The sequence below is a fragment of the Ciona intestinalis genome, chromosome 5 (assembly GCF_000224145.3).
Source record: "Ciona intestinalis chromosome 5, KH, whole genome shotgun sequence".
NCBI lineage: Eukaryota > Metazoa > Chordata > Ascidiacea > Phlebobranchia > Cionidae > Ciona > Ciona intestinalis.
The window spans coordinates 3,712,166-3,735,860 of record NC_020170.2 but is presented as its reverse complement, the minus strand read 5'-3'; the positions used below and the strand labels follow the sequence as shown (position 1 = coordinate 3,735,860).

Here is a 23,695-nt window from a genome sequence, read left to right as displayed (position 1 = left end):
ACATGTTTTTGCTTCTTTTGTGGTATGTATTGATACCACGAGGAGAACTTTCCCATTGTAGTTGCTGACAGACTGTAAGCGCTGTTTTTTCGTTTAGCGGTTGGTTGCGCTATTTAGTTAAACAATAAACAACGGTCTATGGGAGCCGTGAGGATAAAGTTTTATAAAAAAATCGTTAAATGTTTGTTTACTACCAAATTGGAAAAAAAATAGATTGAAAAGGTGTCCCATCTTCCCCCACCCTACTATATGTTATACAACACGGTAAAAAAAACGAATAAAATATTATTTTATTTTGATTGCGGTCCTTTTCGATGACCTAGAATTAGGTCGGATTTGGCCTTAAATTACACAAACACCCAATAATAAATGGTAATGCCCCTATACTACTTTACAGATCGACATGGGATCAGCTATGGCTGTTACTGGTATAGTCACACAAGGAGCACGTCGTTACCTGGCCAACCAGTTCGTGACGTCATTTAAGGTCGCACACAGCAAAGACGGGGAATTCTGGCGAACCTACACCGAGGATAACGTTGAAAAGGTGCGGTATAATTACGTTGGTTTAAACCACAAACAAAGCAATAACAAATACAGTTTATTCTATGTAACTTGTAAGCGAGTACGAGGTGTATATAGCTTTCGCACATAATGTACAAAAGTCTCTGCGACATGACTGTGGCTGCCCAGAGGATATTGCGAACTAACTTTAGCACATAATATCCTAATACTCAAATATTCTTAACGTGTTTTGAACAATTAACAACAGTCTATGAAAGTCCTGAAGAAACGGTTTTATAATTTTCTGAACGTTTTACTACCAAATGGGACGAGAAAATAGAATAGAAACTTGTCCCATCTCCCCCCAACCTACTATATACTTTGGCTGTTCCGACAAGAATTGTCTTCTATTTAGGTCGTAACTAGAATACGTAACATAACGTCTAAGCTGAAATTACACAATCCTTTTATACTTTCAGATATTCGCGGGCAACTTTGACAACGATACACCAGTTCGAAACAGCTTTAAAAACCCGATACTAGCGCGTTACATCAAATTCAAACCCATGACCTACCAAAAGCACATAACACTGAGGATGGAACTGTACGGATGCGACATTGAAGATTATAACATGGAATTGGAACGGAAACGGGCTGTGCGAGTTACTGCAATGAACGGGTTCGGAGAACGTATTCCACGACAGTAGGTTTCTGTTTATAAAAAACTGACAATGTCCGAACATTTTTAGGGGCATGTGAATACAAACTCTTTGATTTTCGTAGTAGTGGGGTAAGATGGACCATGTTTTTATCCTGTTTGGTAGTCTTCCTATTTGGTAGTCATCAAAAAATAATTTCAGAATATTTTAGAATTATACATAACCGTATATTTACCACTAAAAATACGATTACGAAATAAGGGATTTTATGTGCTGTCGGTATCCATCTTACCCCACAGTACTGTAGGTCTGCAGTAACATTCCAGATATCTATATACCCGTGCATGTACATAAATGCTGGTAACTGTAAATACAAACCTTAAAGTACAGACTTGATCTGGTCTTGGCAGCAAATCGGTTTATTTTTAAACTTTGATTCGAAAGGTTAATGCACAAATCTACAGAACGTAAAACTTCACCACAAAAACACGGAATAACAAAAATCACATAATATATATTTCCTACAATATTTAGCACACACGATGTCAAATATAATGTTAAACAATATAGTCTTCTAACAGGAATAGAATTTTTATTTCGCAATAAAATTGCTCTACGTTTTTTTAAACGCATGACGTAATGCGTTACGTCACGATGCAGAAATCACGTATGACGTAATAAAAAAAATCGCGCGAATTTATTCGAACTTTTCTTTGACGTGAACCAAGTTTGGTTTGTTTACAAAATCGACGCCGTGACGCAATACGTATGACGACACCACCAACGTAGCAAGGGCCCATATTATGACGTATGTAAGCTGCTCGAGAAAGCCGGTGGCAGGAAGAAGAGCAACTATGACAAAGACTGAAAAGATGAGATAAATAAGGAAGAGGAGGACAGGTCTCCTCCGCTGCTCTGGTGATGGGAAAGGAGAGGAAGTGCTCTCGGAGACGCAAAAGTTGCCAAGGAGAAGATCCATGGAGTCCTGGGATGAAATTATTACTCAATGTAAGTTTGGTTTAATAAAATAATACAAAAATGCAAAATGGTATGCATGTGGTAAGAAGATATGTTTTAGATTTTTTAGCTTTAAATTTCGAACAGTTGGCTTAGCTTTCAGTAACATTTTAATCATATATTCCCATGCCAAAACACAAAAAAAAATCGTGAGATCCTTTACCCTAAAAATGCATTTATAAATATTTTCAGAAAAAAAGATTGTTTTAAACTTACTTGTCTAAAACCGTCGGAGAAATTATTTTTCAAATAACGTACTGCAGAGTTGTACCCGTCTTTCAAAAGACCAAACTTTGTACGTTTACCAGTCCGTGTGTAATCTGTTTTCAAAGCACCAGTGCCAGCGTATTGGCGTGAGCAGAAGTCCGCGTTATCTGCCCAAATCTGCTTCAATGTGTAGTCTAGCTCAGCCTGTTGTTAAACGAATGTTATGAATTTAAACTGGTTTAGTTTGGTAGAATATTATGGGGATTTCCCGGTATATTTTGTTTCATAGTTTTTAACTTCAATTCAATTATATTTAAAGCCTGCTTAGAGGCGTATATAATTTGGCTTGGAATTTAAAAAATGATTTTCCTTTTCTGTACTTGTGTAAGAAGTTAAAATTAAAGAAAAAACTTTTAAATAAATGCTTTAATTAAAAGAAATACCTACACCCTAATATTGACTGCTAAAAAACAAAAGAAAAATTCAAAATCCCCACACCTCTTGTTCAATGGTTGAGTCGGGCTTAAAAATTCCAAGTTGTTTTAGTTGTTTAGTTAATGAGACTCGGGCTATAAGTGATTGCACCACATTAGTACGGTCCAAACAATCCATACAGTTTGTCCGAAATACTCCGGTTTGCTTCATGAACACTGTACCATCGCGATTCTGGAAAAACATTGTGAAGAGTTTGTAAAAAAGTAGTAGTTTTGTGCATTTTCAGTCAATTTATACTGCTTTTAAAATATTTACAATCACTTTTGAGTAAGAGTTTTTTTAATCAAAATTTTAGTAATTAGGCTAATGTATTTTCTAAACATACTTAACTTAATAACTTCTATACTAAAAGTTACCAAATAGTTATTTTTTTACTAAATTTAGTGTTCAAACACTCGTATCATATACCTTTCAAATCTAAATAGTGACTATATAGCATCTGTACTTCCTTTCAAAGGCGTACAGTTCTGCATGATGTATGATAGCTATTCATTAGAGTACAAAACTTTATACACCATATAAATTATCATGAAAGGATGTAGGATGTTGTCATACATGATGTTAAATTATTAATTATAATCTGTTGTGGTGATAAATAATTATCAGTGAAAGTCATTCATTTTGTAGGAATTTTAATCATTGGTAGGTTTTAGATTAAAACAAATGGAAAACTTTAAAGTGTGCTTAACAGTACATAGTCTTAGTAAAGAACATAGTTTTAGTAAAGAACGTGTATTTATGTTTGACCAAAAACTTGACACTAAAACTGTTTAAAATTTTGCGTGGATTTTAAGTATATATATGTGAAACAAATAGAAAATTTTAAAGTGTGCCTAAAGGTACATAGCTGTCCCATATACCGTGTACTTATTTTTTTCAAAACACTAACACAAAAACAATTCTAAAAACAGCAAAAAACCAACCTGCATGAAATAACCAAACTGTTCTTGGTCCAATGCAATTCTGTCTATGAGAATACTCAGCCTATCCCAGTGGTTTGCTCCACATTGTCCGTGGAAATCAAATGCATCGTAACCTATGTCCTTAGAGTTGGTTTCGTTCACAGCATCCAAGAATGCTTGTGCCAAAGTCAGTTCTACTCCCTTATGGTTCACAAGGTTCAGCACCATCTGTATTTAAACTATTAGTAATAAGACAAACACATTCTTTTTTGTATGTGGTAACTAAAGACTATTGTTAAATTAGTTTCCCAGTTCACTTCATATATTTCATTTTTTATTATATTATTTTACGCTTAAATGATTTAAGCATAAAATGATCCTCGCAATTAAACTATTATCATTCTCCCGACGCAAGGACTCAACATTCTGTATTTAATGTAGCAAGGGAAGTTAAAACATTTTCTAGAATAAAACATATATTTGTCTTATTTTTTGCAATTACAGCATGTTACCTGCTTTCCATATGTGATAATTTGTGAGTCGAAATGAGATTTAAATGATGCTAAATGAAGAGCTCGGTCTTCTACAAGCTTTGGCAGTGGTTTGTATCTAAAATAAAGACAACTCATTTAACATCTACAGTTTTCTATAATGGTTAGCTTACTAGACACAACATACATATAAATATAAATGCTCTTTATTCCTATATATACCATTTTGTGTTCTGATTGTTTTATATACACGAACACATGGCATTTCTTAAAGGATTAAAATGGCAACAGATCTGGCTATACCAGCATTAGAGCACATGGACCATACAATACACAGATCAATATTTGTGCATTGTCAATACAAAAAGATCAATATTGATTATCGTGTGTCGTACCATCAGGGCAAAGTCGATTAAAGGTTTCATGTATCAGGTAACTGGGATTATCAGCTGGAAACTGAAATGGCCACAGGAGTTTTAAATGCTAAATAATGATAAAAATCACAGAAATGTTTCATACGCCTGGACTCCGGGAAATTGATAAAAAATTGTAAATTCTGTTTTTTTGTACAACTTTGACAATCCTAGCATTTCATGTACCTTAAATTTGGTCGCTGGGACCATAACAGTGGTATAGAACCTCTGGTTTGAACCAGGGAGCAAATATGTCTGGCATACACCACGACTTGCTCTGTTTCGACGAAATTTGCCGCATCTCCTTGCTTGTCAAGTCCCCGGACAAAATAACGCGTTCCAGCTCTTAAGGTGCTCCTTCTAGAGACAAGGATCAGATCGAAAGTCCTCCCGAGGACGAAGCAAGATGTGATGGAGATGAAACCATGCATGAAAGGAACCGTGAACTTGCTAAGTTCTGGTCGATCCAAAAAGTCATGCAGAGCGTGCCGGTTCCAAAAAAATCTGAAATTTTAAGTCATTTTTAGTACAAGTAGCAAAAGTGTGGTTTATACTCTGTCTCTATAGACTTTAGATATATATACATTTATTGATATCTATTCAGCCCGATTGGTAGTCTGCTGTATTTCTGTTTAATTAGACTAGTAAAGTACAAATCTACAACAGATAATGGTGTAAATTTACTGTTAAAATATATTCTATTGATGAAAACCACTATATGCACTATAAAACCGGCCAAATACGACAATATATTGTTTTTTAAATTATATTTTAACCTGTGGTCCGCCCTTGTACTGAGTGGTTCCAACAGAAAACCAGCATCAGCTAAAGCAAGTCTCTGCATGGAGTGTGTGATGTCAAAGCTTGTAGAGAAATAATAATCTTTGAATGACAAAGCATTGTTGAGCAGGGCAAGGTAAGTCTCATTGTCTGATGTCTGCAAATTGATAGAAACTTTAAAGTTAGGTACAAACAAATATTTAAAATGGTTGTGATTTTAGTTTTTTTATCAATGAATACTGTGCCAAAACTTTAGCAAATTTGTTTTGAAAATTTTTGTTTAAATATTTTAAATTATATAAACCTGTGCTTCGTTTAGATTTAGAAGAGATTTGCGATACGGTAGAACCTCTGTTTCTGTAACTTTCCATATAGTATGACCAGCTATGTCTCCAACACGAGATCTGCCTGTGACAACGATTAAATGCGGACCACCAACTAAGTTTATGACTCCAAATATTGCATGAATTGCCTGTGATAAATAAAATGATGTTTAATGTTGAATTTTGTAGAAAATACACAAAATAATACCTTGCTTTCGGCTAGAGAAGGTGGAATGTCATCTCGATTTGAAATTAATTCGATTTCAAAATTGATTCGGTCAATAACAAGAACATCCTCTGACCCGGCGCTAAGTGCTTCAATGTAAAAAGCATCGTTTGTGACGTGAAGTCGCAAGTTATCATATACTAAAGACATTATGCTGTAGGAATATTAAAGCAATTGATTTTGTATAACGAATGCTTGTAAATATGCATAACGAGTTCTCGTAAATACTGATTATACATTACATACAATGGAGATATGAACAACAACTTCTATAAGACGTAATTTCAAATCTAGTTACACATATAACAATCTCCTATGCATCTCATGACAAAATTTCTCAATAGGAATCACTCGAGCGCAACGATTAATACATCACGCGTGCAAACCACGTGACAAAATATTTTTAGGGAGCGGAGGTGTTTGTGAAAATATCGTTCCAGATTGTATTTTGAGCGTATTTTGAGCATTTTAAAGTGTTACTAAACACGCAAATAATAATAAGCACAACATATTAATATGCACACTAGATTTACCAAAGCATATTATATCAATTCTGACGTATTTATTTATTTTTCTTGAAATCAAATAGAGCGTGACGAGCATAGAGATCCTATACATTGAAAAGTATTTACTTTTATCCCGCGATTTCAAGTATGGACACTCCCAAGTTCTAAGTAGGAATTTAAAATTCGAATAATTAAAAAATAGACATGTGTTTAAATATATTTATGTGGTTATTGGTATTTAACATTTAGTAAAACATTTTAATTGGGTGTAAGTAGCTGAGGGCGTGTACTGTAGTAATATTTTGTGTCAGCTGGCAGCTTGCCTGTATGAGATTTATGGAATGTGACGTGTATTTGTAGGAAAATGTGTGAAATGCATTGCTTAGATCTTAACCGGTTAAAAAATTAATCAAATTTAATTTTGTGTTTGGAAAATTTAGGACACTGAATTTTTAAACTAAAATCTGTGACTTTGGTGTTAAACAAGCATCATGCCGTCGCAAGAAGAGCTTGAAAAAGCAGCTTTGATTATTAAACGGATTCAAAACCAGTTAAAAAGGCAAGGTGATTATTCCAATGATGCTGAACTAGAAGCTATGAAGTCACTAATGGAGAGTCCGCTGTTTAAGAAGATGGCACAACTTCAAGCTTCAATACAACAACTTAAAAAAGAGGTGTTTTCATCATTGTGCATCTTTAAATGTTACTTTATTAGTCATATATATGTCCTATTGTTTTTATACTTTTAAAATGTTAAAGTTTTGTACTGCAGGCCTACTGCTATAAATAATATGCGTATTAATATACATTTAAATTAAGAACTAAATTACCTTTAAATTTTCAGGTTTTGTAACTCTTATAGTAGGTCGTAATTTTTGTTGTAATTACTTACATTACCAACCATTGGTGTATTGAACTAAAACATGTAATTGACAGGTAAAAAAAGATGACTTCGACATCAACAATGTTGAGTTTTCACACGAAAATGGTGGGTTGGTGGTTGATGGTAAAGAGGTGGAAAACGATAGTTCAATGTTTAATGGTAGAAATGGAGGTATACCGTTCTATTTCTAAGTGTTTCTCATTTGTCAATGTGTTAAATTTCTCGAAAATGAATTAGTTCTATTTTATTAGCTTCTGTGCAGTTGTTTAATACATGGATCTGTTCTTGTTTATAAACAGAAAATTTGCATGAATAATTTATAATTCTAAATTTATTGATGGTTCAATAATTGGAGTACAGTCAATACAGCACAAAAATACTGTGTAAAGTACTCACAACTTAAAAAGCAAATAGTTACAGTTAGAATCAATGCAAAATTAAACACGCACACACATATATATATATAACAGTACTTACCATTAACATTGGGGTGTTGTGGTAATGTGCCAAATCTTAGCTAAATCCCAGGTCATTGAAAAAGGTCTCGCACACACAGAATAATTGGAATACACTGTTTGAACTTAGATTTGGAAGAATTTATTAAATCTGCTGCGCAAGGAAGGGAGACGGAAATGATTGAAATATTTAAATCGGAGAACGAAGGACTTGGGTTTAGTGTGGTTGGGTTGAAGTCAGAACACAGGGGTGACCTTGGAATATTTGTACAGGTATGTATGTTTCTTATTGGAAACATGAAGTTTTGTTGGAATGGTTAGACCAATCTTGTGAAAAAACTAAAATAAAATTAGTTTGGCACCGTGGCTAAGTGGTTATGCGATTGAAACTGAAGAATACTGCCATACCGGGTTTAAAGCTCGATACTTAAAGGCAAATGTGTTCTTAAGCAAAACACCTAACCGACATTGCTTTATCCCAATTGTCACTAAAATGGGCTGTAGCACTCTGGCTGTCGCGATAATAAGCAAAGTATGCCTAAATCTTCGATGCCATATCAATTGGGACTTGGAGTGTATCATCTCATTGTAGCACCCATACATTTCTTATGTTATACATCATTGTGAGATTAATTAAAGAATCAATATTCTAATCATTGACCTTGTTTTACAAAGCTGATCCAATACATTTTGTTTTTATCCAATTAACCATAGTGTTTTCAATCTCAATAGGACATCAGGTCTGGTGGAGTGGCTGACAGGGATGGTAGGTTGAAGGAAAGTGATCAAATACTTGTCATAAACAACCAACCACTCACGCAAACCATATCGCATCAGCAAGCAATTGGAATCTTGCAGAAAGTGAAAGGTAAAACTTAAAAAAAAAACTAACCAGGTTCGAATAAGTAGATTGCAATTTTCAAATTGCAAATTGTTTTTGCTTTTCGTCTAAATTGTGACACACATCAAAAAAACAAATGACTGAACAAAGTTCTAACCGTAAAATTTGTTCTGCTTATTCCTATCCTCACTGTAAACTTTAAACATTGCATTAAAATTACGAAATCAACAGCAAGTTGGTATTAAATTTGTTATATTATTTCGCCCTTTGCTTCTCAGGGACCGTCAAACTTGTGGTAGCACGAGGGGGGATTCCCCAATCACAAGGCCACTTATCAGCGGAGGGGTCACAGGTGTCAAGGTCATCATCTATTCTAAGCTCTCTATCCCAAGCCTCAGGCATGGTAAGTTTATGTTTGTCCAGATATGGTTTAATATTACTAAACATGAAGTAAACATTGGCTGTGTTTTATACTATGTGTGAAAAGTAATTATCTTTAAGTCAATAATGATTTTTAAGCAAATGCACAGAAATAAAAGTGTTTGTTGTTTTAAATAAGTAAATCGATTTTACCAACTATTAAAACATTTTAAATTCATGTATAACTCAGTTATTTTATTCTGTATAAGTGAGTTTCCAAAACCAGGCTCACTAGAGACCTCACATTTAGTCCAGAGTTGGCGCATTACCCCAAAAGTTTAAACATTTGTTTAATAATTACAATTATGATGTCATACATACAGCCTCCGGACACAAAATGGACCGATGTGGAGACGATTGATCTTCGCAATGATGGAAGAGGACTTGGATTCGGGATCGTTGGAGGAAGATCAACTGGAGGAGTGGTGGTGAAGACTATTGTTCCTGGAGGAGCAGCTCATGAGGATGGGAGGTTGAAGTCCGGGGATCACATTCTCAGGATCGGGGAGGAGGACCTGATGAACATGGGGTCCGAGGAGGTGGCACAGGTTCTAAGGCAGTGTGGAGCTCATGTTAGGTAAGCTGTTTATATGTTGTGTGTAACAAATATATAGGTCAGTTTTGCTTGTGGTTATATAACTGCTTTTCCATTTCTGTGGTTTATATACGTATCGGTAATATTTTTCTATGTCACTTATATACCAAATCTGTGCTGTGATAAAAATATGTTTATTTTAAAAATTAAAATTTTGACTTTGCTCGAAATTTTTTTAATTTTGACCAAATTTGGTTATTTTTTTTTAATTTCAATGATTTCACGACAGACTGATTGTGGCTCGAGGCCCTGTTGATGATGATGATGATGTAAATGATGATCTTCAGGATGATAAACAAGATGCAGGAGAAAGAGGATCTGTATCTTCTGAGGATGACTCACATTCTTCCTATTCAAGTGAGTAGTTTTACCAAATTTTAGTATTCAGTTTTATAAATATTTAACTAAAGGTATTTTTTATAATTGGTTGCCCAAGTTTTCCTAATGTATGTGTCAAAACCTATTGAAAAGTCTTGTTACGTTTAATGGATTTATACTAATAGCAAAATTTCATTTAATCTGAATCCTGTTTGGCTGTATGCACATGAAGCACATTTTTCTGTTTTATTTGTTTTGTTATTACACCACACATACATAAGTGTCAATACTATATATGCAGTACCTTTGTACTGCATTAGTCTATAAACTTTAAAAACAAATATGTTTGAACCATTTCACATTACTGTTTGGCTAACTGCCCCTGCCAGCCCTGCTTTTAACATAGTTTGCTCCTATAAACGCATATATGTCCTTGTTACATAGGTAGCAGCCAAGAAGAAAATTCCCTCCCAGCTGATGCTCAAATATTTGATGTAGAACTAGTGAAGGATGCCAAGGGTCTTGGAATTACTATTGCTGGCTTCCTTCCAGGTATAGTTGATAACAAAAACATAAATTTAAAAAAGTCTTGCTTATAAAAATACACAAATTCCTTTCGAATCGTTTTTAGTTTTTTTAACTAAAATTTAATTTATATAACTATTTTAGGTTTATAATTAAAGTAGTATTTATAATAGGAATTTATTTGAAGTTGCTTTATATAGTGAATCTGTTATCATTAAGCCTGAACTAATACATTTCATACTTTCGTAAACCACAGAAGACCAAAATCGCAATGGTACACCTGGTATATATGTAAAGGGGGTATCATCTGGTTCTGCAGCTGATATTGATGGTAGGATTCGTCCTGGGGACAAACTGATCGCTGTAAGTACTTTGGTGCATAACTATGCACAAAAGCTACTTTGTGCAACATTCAAAAATTCCAATTTGATCTGCAGAGTTAACTTAAAATACATTGCCACAATCACTAATACAGTTCTTTATGTGTAAATGACTATATAAGTAACTGCATTTAACAATGTCACCCTAGAATGTTCCATATATTTAACAACTATGAGTATAACTACTTTTTAGCAATGTCACCCCAGACTTTTGCCTATATTTAACAACTATGAGTGTACCTACATTTTAACAATGTCAACCCAGATTTTACAAAAAAGCAACAAAATTTAACAACTTTTTAACTTTCCAGGTTGATGGTAAAAGATTGGATGGAGATGATGTATCAAGCGATCAAGCTGTGGAAGTTTTACGATCAACTGGTGTGGTTGTACGACTCACTCTTGCAAGGACTACTAACAGAAACGAAACTGTAAGTAACTTGTGCAATTGTGTGTTAAGAGTAATTTATTATTTTTGTTTTTTGTGTATATTGAAATTTTAAAGGAATTTTTGATTATTTGGGGATTTTTATTGTAAACAATGTTCTTATATTTTTTTGTTTTATTTTTTTTTTAGATATTTTTACATAGTTTTTTTTTTTATTTACAGCAAAATAAGTCACAACCTGTATCCCGACAAATTGTGAATGAAAGACTTCAGCAAGAAAAAGAGTTTGGTGAGTTATGTTTTACACCTCAATTGACATTGAGTATAACTGTGGCAGTTAGACACACAATCCTGTGAAACAAACTTTGTTGCAATATTTACTGATTGACACAGTGCAAAAATTCCATGGTAGGCCTCCCTACCCTGCCACCCCATATTAGGCTACAATAACAACAATACGTGTTCCCTTTTTACCACAGTATGGATCCAATTATACTTTTGTATTTGTGACCCCAAAACATGTTTTTTTTGCTGCCAGGAATATTATATTTGTAGTTTGACTCTTCGGGCAAGAATTTTGCTAATGACATTTTGACGTCCTATTTAGTAAGTCTTCACCAGGGTAAAATGGCACTCAATTTCACCCTTATGTGACCCCAATAAAAGAGCCAAAACTCCTATCTCATATGTGAACGACATAAATAATATCCCAAATCCCAGAGGTAATTATAAGGTTGTCAATTTTGTTCCCAGGTCAAGAGTTGAGTCCTGATGAAGAAGAAAGGATCAAACAGAAGTGGAGGGTGGTGATGGGACCTCAGTGTGATATTGTGGTTTGTATTTAGATATTGTAGAATAAAATCTATGATTATTTATTGTCGCAATTTTCGTTTTCATTAGCGTCCAACCAGTGCAACAAATGCAAAATTATTTATGTCAAAAAAATTGTGTTTTAGTAGTTTGCTCCTAAAAATATTCATTTATTTTAAGGTTAAGGTTTTTTTATTGGTGTACCAACTGATAACTAAAAAATGGTGTAATTTTAATGCTACTGCCTAAAATGTAACTGTGTAGTAATTTTGTATTAACTTCTTGTACCAATGCCTCACCATTTATCACTGTTAGATTGCTCAACTAAAGAAATACAATTACCTGAGTGGACTCGGTATAAGTTTGGAGGGCACAGTGGATGAGAATGAAATGCCACATCATTATATAAGGTAAGAAATATAGAGATTTTTTATAATATTATAAAATATTAGAATTTTTTTGCCTAAAAATAGGAACCCATTTCATTCTGTTTGTTAAACTATATTTAGCAATTTCAGCATAAATTTTATGAAAAATTGCAACATTTTTAATTTAATCCGCTTTTTGCCTTGTTATAGTATTTTAGTTTGGGCCTACAGCAGCATACAATCATTTGTCTGGTATCTAAAAAATACATAATAAAATTATGCAGATACCAAAAAAGTGAGAAAAGATGCAATGACCAAAGCACAAAATGACTGCCTAGTGGCTACATACCCACCCAGTGCTACCTGAAGCAATAATTTCATAATTATAAATTATTTTTAACTTGCAGCCCACGTAAGCATTAGAAAATACTTTAGCAAAAACTAAAAATAAAATAACTGCAAACAAAACCACCCTTACTTACCCTTCTAAATATACACCAGGTCCATTCTTCCTGAAGGGCCAGTTGGGCAGAGCAACAAGCTTGAAGCTGGTGACGAACTTCTTGAAGTAAACGGCAACCATTTACTTGGTTTAAGCCACGTAGAAGTGGTTGTCATCCTCAAGGAGCTTCCTCTTACAGTCCGTATGGTGTGTGCGAGACCTAAGGAGCATTGGACACGAGATCCTGCGAGGGATTCAGTCGTTTTCGAGGAGAAAGATGGAGATTTTTTGGAGATGAAAATGCCGCCAATAAACGGTTAGTGTTTTATTTGTGTTTTTTTTAATAATTTTTTAAAAATAAATGTTCAACTTCTGGCATTACTTGCAATGGTTTTAGTATTTAAATCGGATTGTTAGAAAATGTGTCATATACATGTGTGTAGTAATGTTTGTGTCGAAACTATTCCGAAAATTTGCTTTTTTGCACCCGAATGTTAAATTTTAAATATCTTTCAACTATTTTTAAAAAAAATTCAAATTTATAACTCACTTGCTTAGGTTTCCAAGTGTTTTTAACAATTTCAGAATTAAATTAAAAATTCCAACATTTTTCCACTCAGACCCGATGAATATAATTCCTCCTGCTCATGAAAATGTAGATGATGATACATCATCTGACTCATCATTATCACAGGATTCTATCTCACAAATCCAGATGGTAAGTTTTAACAGAAAAAAAAATTACAAAAGAAAAAAAAGAAAAAAAGATATAATTAAAAAAAATGAATTTTACAGAAAAAAAATTACAAAAGAGAAAAAAATAACTAAATAGAAAAAATAAATTTCACAGAAAAATAAAAAATTACAAAAGAACTGCAAAAACAAGATTGAACCTCAATGTACATTCAAGAGCGTTTTAAATAAAGGATGAATTGATTTTTTGTAATACACGTAACTTGATTTTCTTTTTTGAAACAGCCTATAGCAACTTAACAAGTAATATTGACATATGTGTAGTTTTAAAATTGTCGGGACTAAGTACCAGCTCACATAGCTTCAAACTAGACTTCATAACATTCCTTGATGAAGTCTTATCGTATAACAGGAAAACATTGGAAATATATTACAATTTTTCATACCAGATGAGCAGTTAAAAGATTATTTACATCATGCCTGGTAGCAGAAGTAACAGAATAGTTTTAAAGGTTACTACTGCTTTTAAATCTTTTTTAGCTTTTCTAAAATAAGCCTGAAACAGTTTTTACCATTATGTAACACATGTTGTCCTATTCACATTTTATTACACAATTATTTTACAACAGAACTCCACCTGTGGGTGGAGCTGCAAATTACAAGTTTCTGAGTGATATTGTGCCATCATAAATTACTGGCACACCCATAATTAAACATCTGAAACTAGTTTTGTTAAATATACATGTTCTTTTACAGTTTGCATACATTTTATTGTATTATTTCAGTTACTTCAAATTGTATTTAAAAAAAAAATTGTATTTTAATTTGCCTAAAAAAGTAAGGACTTTTTAATGTATTTTTTAGAAGTTTTATATTAAAAAATTTGTTTATACCTTTTTTTCAATTTCCTACAAAAGTTCAACATATCCCATAAAATATTAAAATACCACTGACTTTTTCCAGCCATGGCGCAAATGAATTTTATTTTATGTTCTTTTAAATAATTAATCCCCTAGTTTGGGTTTTGTTCTCTTTAACAGTCAGTGGCATATTGATCGTTTGAAATGAGCTTTTCAGCTTCATTGAACTTGGCATATGTTATAAGTGCAGCAATTAGAAAAGTGAATTGCATCATAACACAGTAGGGAAAGTTAGAGTGAGATGGTATAGTTAGGATAAACAGGAAACAGTTTTTTTGAGACAGGGTTAAAATTGTATTTTGTTTTCTAATACCTGGTTAGATTTTAAAGGTAGAATTTGTCTGTAAAATTGTTGTAAATCTTACAGATTTTTTATGTGCTTTGTAATAACTGCAACATAAAAACTTATAAGTGTGCTCATAAATGAAACAACCTTTAAATTATATATTTAAATTGTATTTTTGTGTGTGTTTAAAGGTTTAAAACAAAAATTAGCTTGTCGCTTCAATTAAAGAAAGATGTGAAAATATCAATTTCCACAACTTAACCCCAGGGTGAATAATATTCCTTTTGAAACTGTACCCTATGCTTACAGGCTATAAATTAATAGAACTATAATTTTTACTTATGTCTATTCGCTATAACTTAATGTCTGTATTCCTATTATTGACTTGCCTTGTCTCATAGCACTTGCCTGAGATGCCACCAATGCAGAACCAAGTATATGAATCAGAGTTACCGACCCCAGTCAACCAGTTCCATCCACAAAGTAGTGTTAGTGACAGCGATGAAACAGATGTGGAAACTTCCCCAAAAAATGGTAAGCCATACCTTTATCTGGTGTAAACAACAGGCAAAAATCAAGTCCAACCAATTGTATAATAACATTTTTTTTAACTTAACTGACATTGTCAGTCTCTCTTGTACTCTTATATGATTTTTTTATATTTTGATGTGTTTTTTTACATATAGCAATTTATGATATTTATTTTTAAATTTATTTGTGAGGGTTATATGGGCTGTAAGTGTGGGCTTTTAGAATTTAAGTGTATGGTTTATACCGAGAGAAAGCTATTTCTATAGAATAAGTCGTAAAGCATCATAATTAGGGATTCATTCGCACATGGTGTTTAAATTGAACTTTCTGCATCAAGTGGCCAATTCATTAGAACAACAGCACAACTTTGGCAAAAATGCATCAATTAGGAGCGATTTTTTTCATTTCATTTAACACTTGTAATAAAAAATTTTATGTTTAATTTTTGTGATTTTAGAGCAAGAACAGTTAAACAGTGCTTGGGAAGATGAAGTCACTGTTATTGAACTTGAGAAGGGTGATCGGGGTCTGGGGTTTAGTATCCTGGATTTTCAGGTTTGTTTTAAAAAATATCTTTTTTTCGTTTAATTTTTTATTTATATTTTTCAAATATTTCTATTTTAACCCCAAAATATTACTTATTCACGAGAAATTGTCTGTTAGGCAGCCAAAATTAGTTTTATTGGTAAGTGCAAAAATTCTAATAATTTTTTACTGATATTGTGAATACTGAATATATTTATATATTTATCTTGCTTTTATTAAGATTAGAGGTAAAATATAAAAGCATTTATTTTTTTTTTAAATAAATACAAAATTTCTTAATTCCAGGACCCGTTACATGAAGACAAAACAGCAGTCCTTGTTCGGTCTTTAGTGGATGGGGGTATTGCGGAACAAGATGGCCGACTTGAACCTGGTGATCGACTTATATTCGTTAACGATAAATCGCTTCAGTTTGCCGACCTTGACCAGGCTGTCCGTGTTTTAAAGGTAGAGGTTTAAATTTGATAATTTTTTCATATCTTGAGGGTAACAAGCTGAATAAAAAAAAGGAAAATAATTTTTTTTTCTCTTTAGAAAGTCTGAATCAGTTTGGTCATGCTATTTTAAGAGATTTAGTTTATTTTATAAATAAGATCCGAATTCGTTCCGAATAAATAATGAAACCAAAGTTTGGTTATTTTAAGCTCTAGTTGCACAGGCGTTTTCTAAAAACAGACAATTTTTTCAGAAATTCTAATATTTTTGCCATAAATACACTTAACATAACCCAGTTCATATGTTCTGTTTAAAATGAAATCCTACATATTCCCATATTCAGGCTGTACCACAAGGTCGTGTATTGATTGGAGTAACTAAACCACGTCCAATGTTCAGAGTTCCACCAAGTTCTGACAGTGAAGATGCAGTAGGTTGGTGGAAAAATATCAATTTTTTATTGACTATATGCAAAATGTCTGTTTTAATATAGGAAAGCAAGCAAAAAAGTCTTACTTGGGCTGCACTAAAGTGAATATGCATAATATGAGTAAAATATACCGCATTTTAAAAAGTTTCTCTTGTGTTGGAACATGTGGTTTATTTCCAAATTTTACTAAAATTTGAAAACATGGCGGTTTTCCCTAAATCCTAATTTAAGAATCAGAGAATATATTTATGTTAAAAATATGTCATTAAAAACAGTATATATATGTTTATTTAATTTTTATATAGATCTTAATTTTGTGTTTTGTATTTTGTTTAACATAGAAGAAGAGGAAGTAAGAACACCCGTTCTTCCACGACCTCCATCAGTCAGATCGTCTTCCTCTTCATCATCTTCCACATCGCAGGTGAGGTTTTCAATTTATACAAGTAATAAATATCCTTAAGTTTGTTTTCTCAGATTTATTTTTTGTGTCGCAAGTTACCATTTCCAAATCAAACAAAATGAATATTTTTTGTTGATTATTAGTGTATTAGTTATTTGTTAATTACAATAGGTGACACTTGGTTTTAGAAAACCCCTTTCTAGGCATAATTTTTTAATCTATTCTATATTTTTAACGAAAGAGATCATTTTTTATTATTTTTTTTTTATTTCCCAGGAAATGCAGCATTACCCCATGCCCTCTGACTCCCAGTATTCTGCCTCACCCGTTGAAATGGAAGTCAAACTACCGGGACCTCCACCCCCTCCACCCCATATTGAACCCAACCCTCCAACCCCAGAATACGAACCCCCAACACCCCGCTACGAGCCCCCAACGCCTCGTTACGAGCCCCCAGCACACCATTTTGAGCCTCCGCAGCCCCAAATTGTTTCCGAACCCCTACAACAATCTTACGAACCCCCAATCCAGCGTTACGAGCCCCCGCAGCCCCAAACACCCCCTGAAAGCCCACCTGCTGCCCCCCATGTTATCCGCACTCAGTCAGGCAAATACACAGGTAATAAACTTCAAATTAATTATACAACCAGCAATTCAACCTAAATTTCAGAAAAACTGTTTAAACAGTTAAAATTTAAACTAATCAGTTATACAGTTAAGTTATATCAGTTTTACAGTAATTTAAACCAAAATTTGTTTTAAAATTAATTTAAGCCAAAAAATATTTCAAACCGTATGCAAAGGTATTAGTTTATCTCAAAAATTGTTTCAAAACCAATTGCACAGCTAGTAATTTAATTTTCATATTTTTTAATCACTTTTGATCTTTTGTATACAAAATTTTCCTACATTCATTTATCCAAAATTTGCATGCTTTTTTATAAATCTCATCATATGTTGTTTTCATGCATGGTTTAGTTAACTTTTCTTTATTTATGTTGCCCCAGTTAAAGATTACAACAGACCTGCGCGTTTGTCTTCATCAGAAACCAACCCTGTCACCACTGCCAAGTATTTACTTTGTTTATTTTATATAATTTTATTTATTTATACCGGTTTGTCTTATAGTTTGTGGTAATTTTTGTTCAAAAAATTGCAGCATTATGGTTCTATATTTTGGTTTTAACACTAAGATTTTTGCATTTAAATATTTTTTTTTAACCTTAACTTCTAACCAAATTTTTATTTATTTTTTTTATTGTTTTTTTTTTAATTTATTTAAATTGTTTAATCTAACGTTAAAGTGTTTGCATTAGACTTCAAAGTCCCAATATAAAATCCCGTTTCTGTCAATATTTCTGCAAAATTTACCATTTCTTTTTCATGATATTTTCATCCCCAGTCAAAAGGTTGAAGTGAAGCAAGTCCAGATGTCAGGCATGACAGCTATAGCAGTGACAGCAAACACAATACAACGCAAGGAAGAACCTCAACAACCTATTATCAGGCAGCAAGGTAAAGTTTTCATGGATAAGTGTTTTAATTTATTATTTTTTTTATGCTGAAAAACGAGTTTAAAATAGTATTTATAGTGATTAATATATTTATTCAACTTTTAACTCATATTAATTTTAATAAAAAAAATTTTTTACACCTTTTTTATGGTATTCACTTTTACATTTTATTTTCAGAGGTGTTCTCATCTGCTCCAGTGGTCCCCCCAAAACCAGTGGGTTATACTGCCCCCTCATGGCAGACAGCTGAACCTGAGAAACCGAAACCAAAACCTCCGATCGACGGGTTTGAACGAATTGTTCAAATGTCAAAAGGAAAATCAAGTTTAGGTATGTAGGGTATATGCGGTGTGGTAATGTCTAGATCACATAATTTTATTTTAATACGGGTGTCTTGTTTCATACACCTCGTGCCCGCTTACGTATTACCAAATTTGTAATTTTGTGGCTGGCTGGCTGACATTTTTTACTTTCGACAAACCGTTTGCAACCACTGGGTTGGAGCAATGTCCAATAAGTGTCTTGCCCAAAGACAAATACATCATCAATGGTATTCATGAATGAATAAATGAATGAATGTAACTTACTTTGTGTGGCTGGAAAACCACAGTTGTTATCACACGGGTTTAACACCCCGTGCCAGCTTACGAGTTACCATGTATGAGACCTTGTGGGTGATTCATATATGCATTGAACCTGGTATCGCTTTAGTAAATAAAACCAAATCTCCTGATTCTGTTTTATACAAATAACAAGGGTCTGTTGGAATCATAAGGATACGATTTTATTATTTCTTTAAATGTTCTTTGTTTACCATTAAACGGGATGAGAAAATAAATAAAAAAGTGTCCTATCTTCCGCAACCCTACTATATTGTGCAAAAAAAGAAGATGTAACGCTGTAAATCATATGTGGCAACACGTAATTTAAGAACCACTACTTTAGGAAGTTTATAATATCACCCCATATTCCAACCCCCACACAGGTATTACTGTCTCACCTGACAAGGAAGGCGACGGTTTAATTGTTCGTTCCGTTATCACTGGAGGCGCTGTTGCACGGGCAGGGGAGCCAAACATAGGGGACATGATTCGGCGTGTTAATAACGACTCAGCTACGGGATTAGGGGCCGCTCAAGCACGCTCGCTAATCCGGAACCATTCAGCTTACAGCGCAGATGTCAAGTAAAATTTTTTTTAAGATTAAAATTTGGGGGAAAATTATTTATTTTATATGGATTTTCCAAAATTATAATTTCGTGTTTACATAATTTGTTGATTTTTTGATATTTTTGTAGAAAAATTTAAAAAGAGAAACGTAAACTAATTTTTTTTGCCCATCATATCACTGTGACTGGTATAAATAAGTAATAATATAAACAATGGTAACACGTTAAGGGAGGTCATGATAAACATAGAAATATAATCTAAGTAAACTACAAATATTTTATAAATTAATTATTACCAGATTACTCACAAACTTTTGCTCCCAGGATCGCCTACATCCCTAAAAAATACATTGAGGCATTCAAACTTGGACTTCCTGTTCCGGAGGACTCAGATGTTGATGAAGATCGTCGGACACCGAAAACTCCATCAAGAGTTGATCATTTTGCAGCACTTAAATCTGTATTTGAAATGCAAAGTGAGTTTCTCGTCAGCATGTTCCAATGTTTACTTATTTATTTGCAATTTTGATTTGGTTTTCTGTTTTAGTTAGTGGGGTCATTGTCAGGGCCTGGGATTTAGTTCAGGCTTGTTTGAATTGGTCTTGATATTCTTTGTTTTTCTATTGTCTGCTTATGTATTAACACATTTGTAACTTTGTTGGTTATATTTTACAAAAAACTGCACAACTTGTCAGGGACCGGAGAATAAGGCCAATTTGGCTGTTAGATTTGGTCTTGATATTCTTTGTTCTTTGAGATCTTTGCAGTCTGTTCTAAGATTATTAAAATTATTTGATTCCAATCATTTAATCTTCTAACACAGATGGACAGCAACCTCAGGACGCTTCAAAGTTTTATCTTGATTCCAGTTTGTGGGGTTCTACAAAGAGGCGAGTAATTTAAGTTTTGGACTGTTATTATGTATGGTATTCTAACTGTCTGTTACTACCTGTTATTCTGTAGGAGTGTTTGTTACTTTGTATGTTTCTATTTATTGTCATCTATGCCGGTTACACCTTTCGTCTAGTTTACAATTTTTTCTTTACGACGATTTGTGTCTGTCATTAAATTTTAAATATTCTCTAACAGAGTTGACATACGTAGAGAAGCAGGTCAATCACTTGGCATCAGTATTGTTGGCGGGAAAAATATCAATGCAAACTCACAGCAACAAATATCACTGGATAATGGGGACCTTATTGATGTAGGTTCAAATTTTTAATGTTTTTTTGAAAAACATATATATTCTGTTGATGTAAAACTTTCACAGTTTTAGTTTGTATGTTTGAATTTATGAGGCTTTGAGGCCAAATTTTTTGTACATAAAACTTTTATAAAATTTTAATTTATTATTTTAAATTGTTGCCAAACACTTTTTTATATTGCTCTCTGTCTTATATTCACATTTGTTCAGGGAATCTTCATCAAAGAAATAATAGAAGGAAGTCCAGTAGATGTGAATGGTGAAATGAAACCGGGCGACAAAATTTTAAAAGTAAGATGTCTTACTTTGTGTTTTATGAGTGAATGTGTTTGCTTAATGAAGTTATACAAAAACATTGTAATTTATATTTATATTATTGCATTTCATGATATTAAGGCATAGAAATACCTTGTAGATTAAAATTAGTTTAAAAAATTCTTAAATTTCTATCAAAAAAATATTTTAAAATTATTTTAAAAATGTATTTAATAAGTAATTTTTAAAAAATCTATAAATTAATTAAAAAGTTACCTAAAAAATAACCTAAAAATTATATAATACATGGTGTAAAAATATTTTTTTAACTTTATTTCTAGGTTGATGGGGTTGATTTGAGTAACGCAACACACGAGGGAGCAGTGGAGGCAATATTAAAAGCGGGCGTGCACGTTGTCTTTCATGTTCAAACGTTTGTCGGGCATCCAAAACAGGTAGGCATCGTGCATGGGGTGTGTTTTGCCTGGTGTGAACCGAATGCAACAAACGTGCATAAGTCCATCCATTAACAACATGTCAGGCTATTTGGGAATGGAAACTTAACTCTTACTTAAGTGTTTTAAGCAACAGATTTGAAAGTGTAAAAAAGATTTAAAGTTATCTAAAAAGAAATAAAGTTATATAAAATTTTAAATTATGTAACGAAGATTTGAAATTAAGTAAAATTAAAAAAAAACATTTTTGCTTTTGATAGGGGACTAAATATTTTTCTACACGTTAAACAGTTTAATATGGCTGGAATATGTCTATAACAGTGGCAATATATCACTGGACACTGGCCCATTGCATTATTTTAAATCAATTTTAAAACCATACGAAAAAAAGAAAAGAAAAGCTAGAGGGTTATAAAAAATATTAGGTTCGAAACTTCAACATTGCATGCATTTCTTGTGTGTTATTTTAAGACCATTTCAGGTTATACAAACAATAAAACATTTTTCAAAAATGTCTAATACTATTACTAATATTTTATATCCATGTTGTTTTAAAGTGGTGGGAATATGTTTGCTGTTGCTTTTTCTTAGCTGCAAAAATCAGTCAGAATCTAATGATTTTTAACTTGATTGTTTGAAAATAGTTTGAAAATTTATATTTAGCTTTAAAGTTGGTCATCTAGCAAGCTAGCTGTACCATCTACTTATTTTGGCAATAGGTTGAAACTAGTTAAAGCAAACTGGAAAAAATCTTTAAAATTGATTTAGCTATACCAATAAATTCCTGCAATTTATCTGTCTAATTAAAATAGTTCTGCCTATTTACCTGTTTTGTTAGTGTGTAGTAATACATAATACCCTTTTGCCAATTTAAAGTAATGTATTGCAAAATAAGCCAACTTTGACCTAAATCCAAGTCCGTGGCATATCTTTCTGTAGGAGCTCACCTATATAGAATAAAATACGAAAAATAGGTCCAGAACCTCTAGCTTTTTACCTATAAGACCACCATATAGATAGAGCAAGTTATGCCTGTTGAAATTCTTTTAATATTTTAACATGCAACTGATTTTGGTGTCAGATAATCCTTAACAGCAAAAGCTGTACTCACTTTACTGGTGGAAAACTCATGGTGAGCATTGTCACGCGTTTTGCATGCTCTCTGCTGTCATCGTGTGCTGTTCTCCCCACTAACTGCATGTTTTTTCGCATTTCTATGTTCTTAACCTCATTTCCATAAATATGTGTAATACCAACTTCATGTTTCAAATATTTCATAAACATATTTTGACTTACATTATATATTAATGGGTAATATCTGCAGTATCTAATATGATTTAGATTCCCACATATTTTGCTAAGTTATTCTATTATATAGTTTAACTGTATTTGCATAAAATCCAAAATCAAAGCAATAGCACTAGTAAAAAAACATTCTTAGTTTAAAGTAACGCGTACTGCACAAAATAAACCTTATTAAAATTATTGTCTGTATACCCATACATTACTATTCATATTCAAGAGCTCTAACATTAGAACTGAATAAAAATTAATCATACATATAATAACATATAAACCAAAGTTTTTAACCTCACAGGCTTAAAGCTGCGTTCATTTTATTTTACTTATATGTTACATGTACCATGAGTTACACTTTAACTTATGTTTGACTTAAACTGCGCTGTTTTAATTATGTGTTAGTAGTTTTGGTGAAAACTGAATATTATGCATGTGTTTTGAGGTGGTATTCCATGCACTTTTTGACTTATTGGTTTGTTATGCCTTTTCCAGTGGTTTTCAGTGATATTATACTGATAACAGTACAAGGCATTGGAATTCAGGGAATCTTACAACTGTCTATTTGTTGTGTTTATAGCAGATATTTTTAGTTATTTATTTTTTAACAG

At 32.8% G+C, this 23,695-nt stretch overlaps 3 protein-coding genes across 5 annotated transcripts in view; 2 read left to right on the top strand and 1 right to left on the bottom strand.

The window, feature by feature from the left end:
• Positions 1 to 1,554, top strand: part of LOC100184245 (lactadherin) — a 5,397-nt gene extending 3,843 nt beyond the window's left edge. Inside the window, exons 5-6 of the mRNA XM_009860360.3 lie at positions 398 to 547; positions 984 to 1,554. Of these exons, the coding sequence (XP_009858662.1) occupies positions 398 to 547; positions 984 to 1,211 (378 nt within the window). The 3' untranslated portion in view covers positions 1,212 to 1,554. The remainder of the gene's footprint in view (positions 1 to 397; positions 548 to 983) is intronic.
• Positions 1,555 to 1,561: 7 nt separating this feature from the next.
• LOC100182691 (phosphatidylinositide phosphatase SAC1) lies at positions 1,562 to 23,304 on the bottom strand. The gene is made up of 10 exons (XM_002121962.5): positions 23,261 to 23,304; positions 6,000 to 6,171; positions 5,773 to 5,940; positions 5,465 to 5,625; positions 4,875 to 5,192; positions 4,297 to 4,393; positions 3,806 to 4,012; positions 2,886 to 3,053; positions 2,397 to 2,591; positions 1,562 to 2,148 (listed from the first exon to the last, which is right to left on the bottom strand). Exons 1-10 carry the CDS (start codon positions 23,287 to 23,289, stop codon positions 1,861 to 1,863), a joined length of 1,803 nt encoding a protein of 600 aa, XP_002121998.2. The 5' UTR covers positions 23,290 to 23,304; the 3' UTR covers positions 1,562 to 1,860.
• LOC100186631 (multiple PDZ domain protein) overlaps positions 6,968 to 23,695 on the top strand; it is a 28,757-nt gene continuing 12,029 nt past the window's right edge. Inside the window, exons 1-31 of one of the 3 annotated variants that reach the window (XM_018811977.2) lie at positions 6,968 to 7,197; positions 7,460 to 7,577; positions 7,992 to 8,134; positions 8,594 to 8,729; positions 8,981 to 9,105; positions 9,446 to 9,699; positions 9,947 to 10,074; positions 10,480 to 10,587; positions 10,817 to 10,923; positions 11,252 to 11,371; positions 11,551 to 11,617; positions 12,082 to 12,161; positions 12,454 to 12,548; positions 13,008 to 13,264; positions 13,569 to 13,666; positions 15,249 to 15,381; positions 15,836 to 15,933; positions 16,210 to 16,371; positions 16,703 to 16,793; positions 17,134 to 17,213; positions 17,469 to 17,811; positions 18,200 to 18,263; positions 18,595 to 18,707; positions 18,884 to 19,036; positions 19,692 to 19,890; positions 20,199 to 20,350; positions 20,698 to 20,764; positions 20,964 to 21,078; positions 21,289 to 21,369; positions 21,675 to 21,788; positions 22,870 to 22,920. In XM_018811977.2, coding sequence (XP_018667522.1) covers positions 7,015 to 7,197; positions 7,460 to 7,577; positions 7,992 to 8,134; positions 8,594 to 8,729; positions 8,981 to 9,105; positions 9,446 to 9,699; positions 9,947 to 10,074; positions 10,480 to 10,587; positions 10,817 to 10,923; positions 11,252 to 11,371; positions 11,551 to 11,617; positions 12,082 to 12,161; positions 12,454 to 12,548; positions 13,008 to 13,264; positions 13,569 to 13,666; positions 15,249 to 15,381; positions 15,836 to 15,933; positions 16,210 to 16,371; positions 16,703 to 16,793; positions 17,134 to 17,213; positions 17,469 to 17,811; positions 18,200 to 18,263; positions 18,595 to 18,707; positions 18,884 to 19,036; positions 19,692 to 19,890; positions 20,199 to 20,350; positions 20,698 to 20,764; positions 20,964 to 21,078; positions 21,289 to 21,369; positions 21,675 to 21,788; positions 22,870 to 22,920 — 4,035 coding nt within the window. In that variant the 5' untranslated portion in view covers positions 6,968 to 7,014. Of the gene's footprint in view, positions 7,198 to 7,459; positions 7,578 to 7,991; positions 8,135 to 8,593; positions 8,730 to 8,980; positions 9,106 to 9,445; positions 9,700 to 9,946; positions 10,075 to 10,479; positions 10,588 to 10,816; positions 10,924 to 11,251; positions 11,372 to 11,550; positions 11,618 to 12,081; positions 12,162 to 12,453; positions 12,549 to 13,007; positions 13,265 to 13,568; positions 13,667 to 15,248; positions 15,382 to 15,835; positions 15,934 to 16,209; positions 16,372 to 16,702; positions 16,794 to 17,130; positions 17,214 to 17,468; positions 17,812 to 18,199; positions 18,264 to 18,594; positions 18,708 to 18,883; positions 19,037 to 19,691; positions 19,891 to 20,198; positions 20,351 to 20,697; positions 20,765 to 20,963; positions 21,079 to 21,288; positions 21,370 to 21,674; positions 21,789 to 22,869; positions 22,921 to 23,695 lie in introns of all 3 variants that reach the window. The other 2 variants (XM_018811976.2, XM_018811978.2) reach the window with 2 other exon arrangements.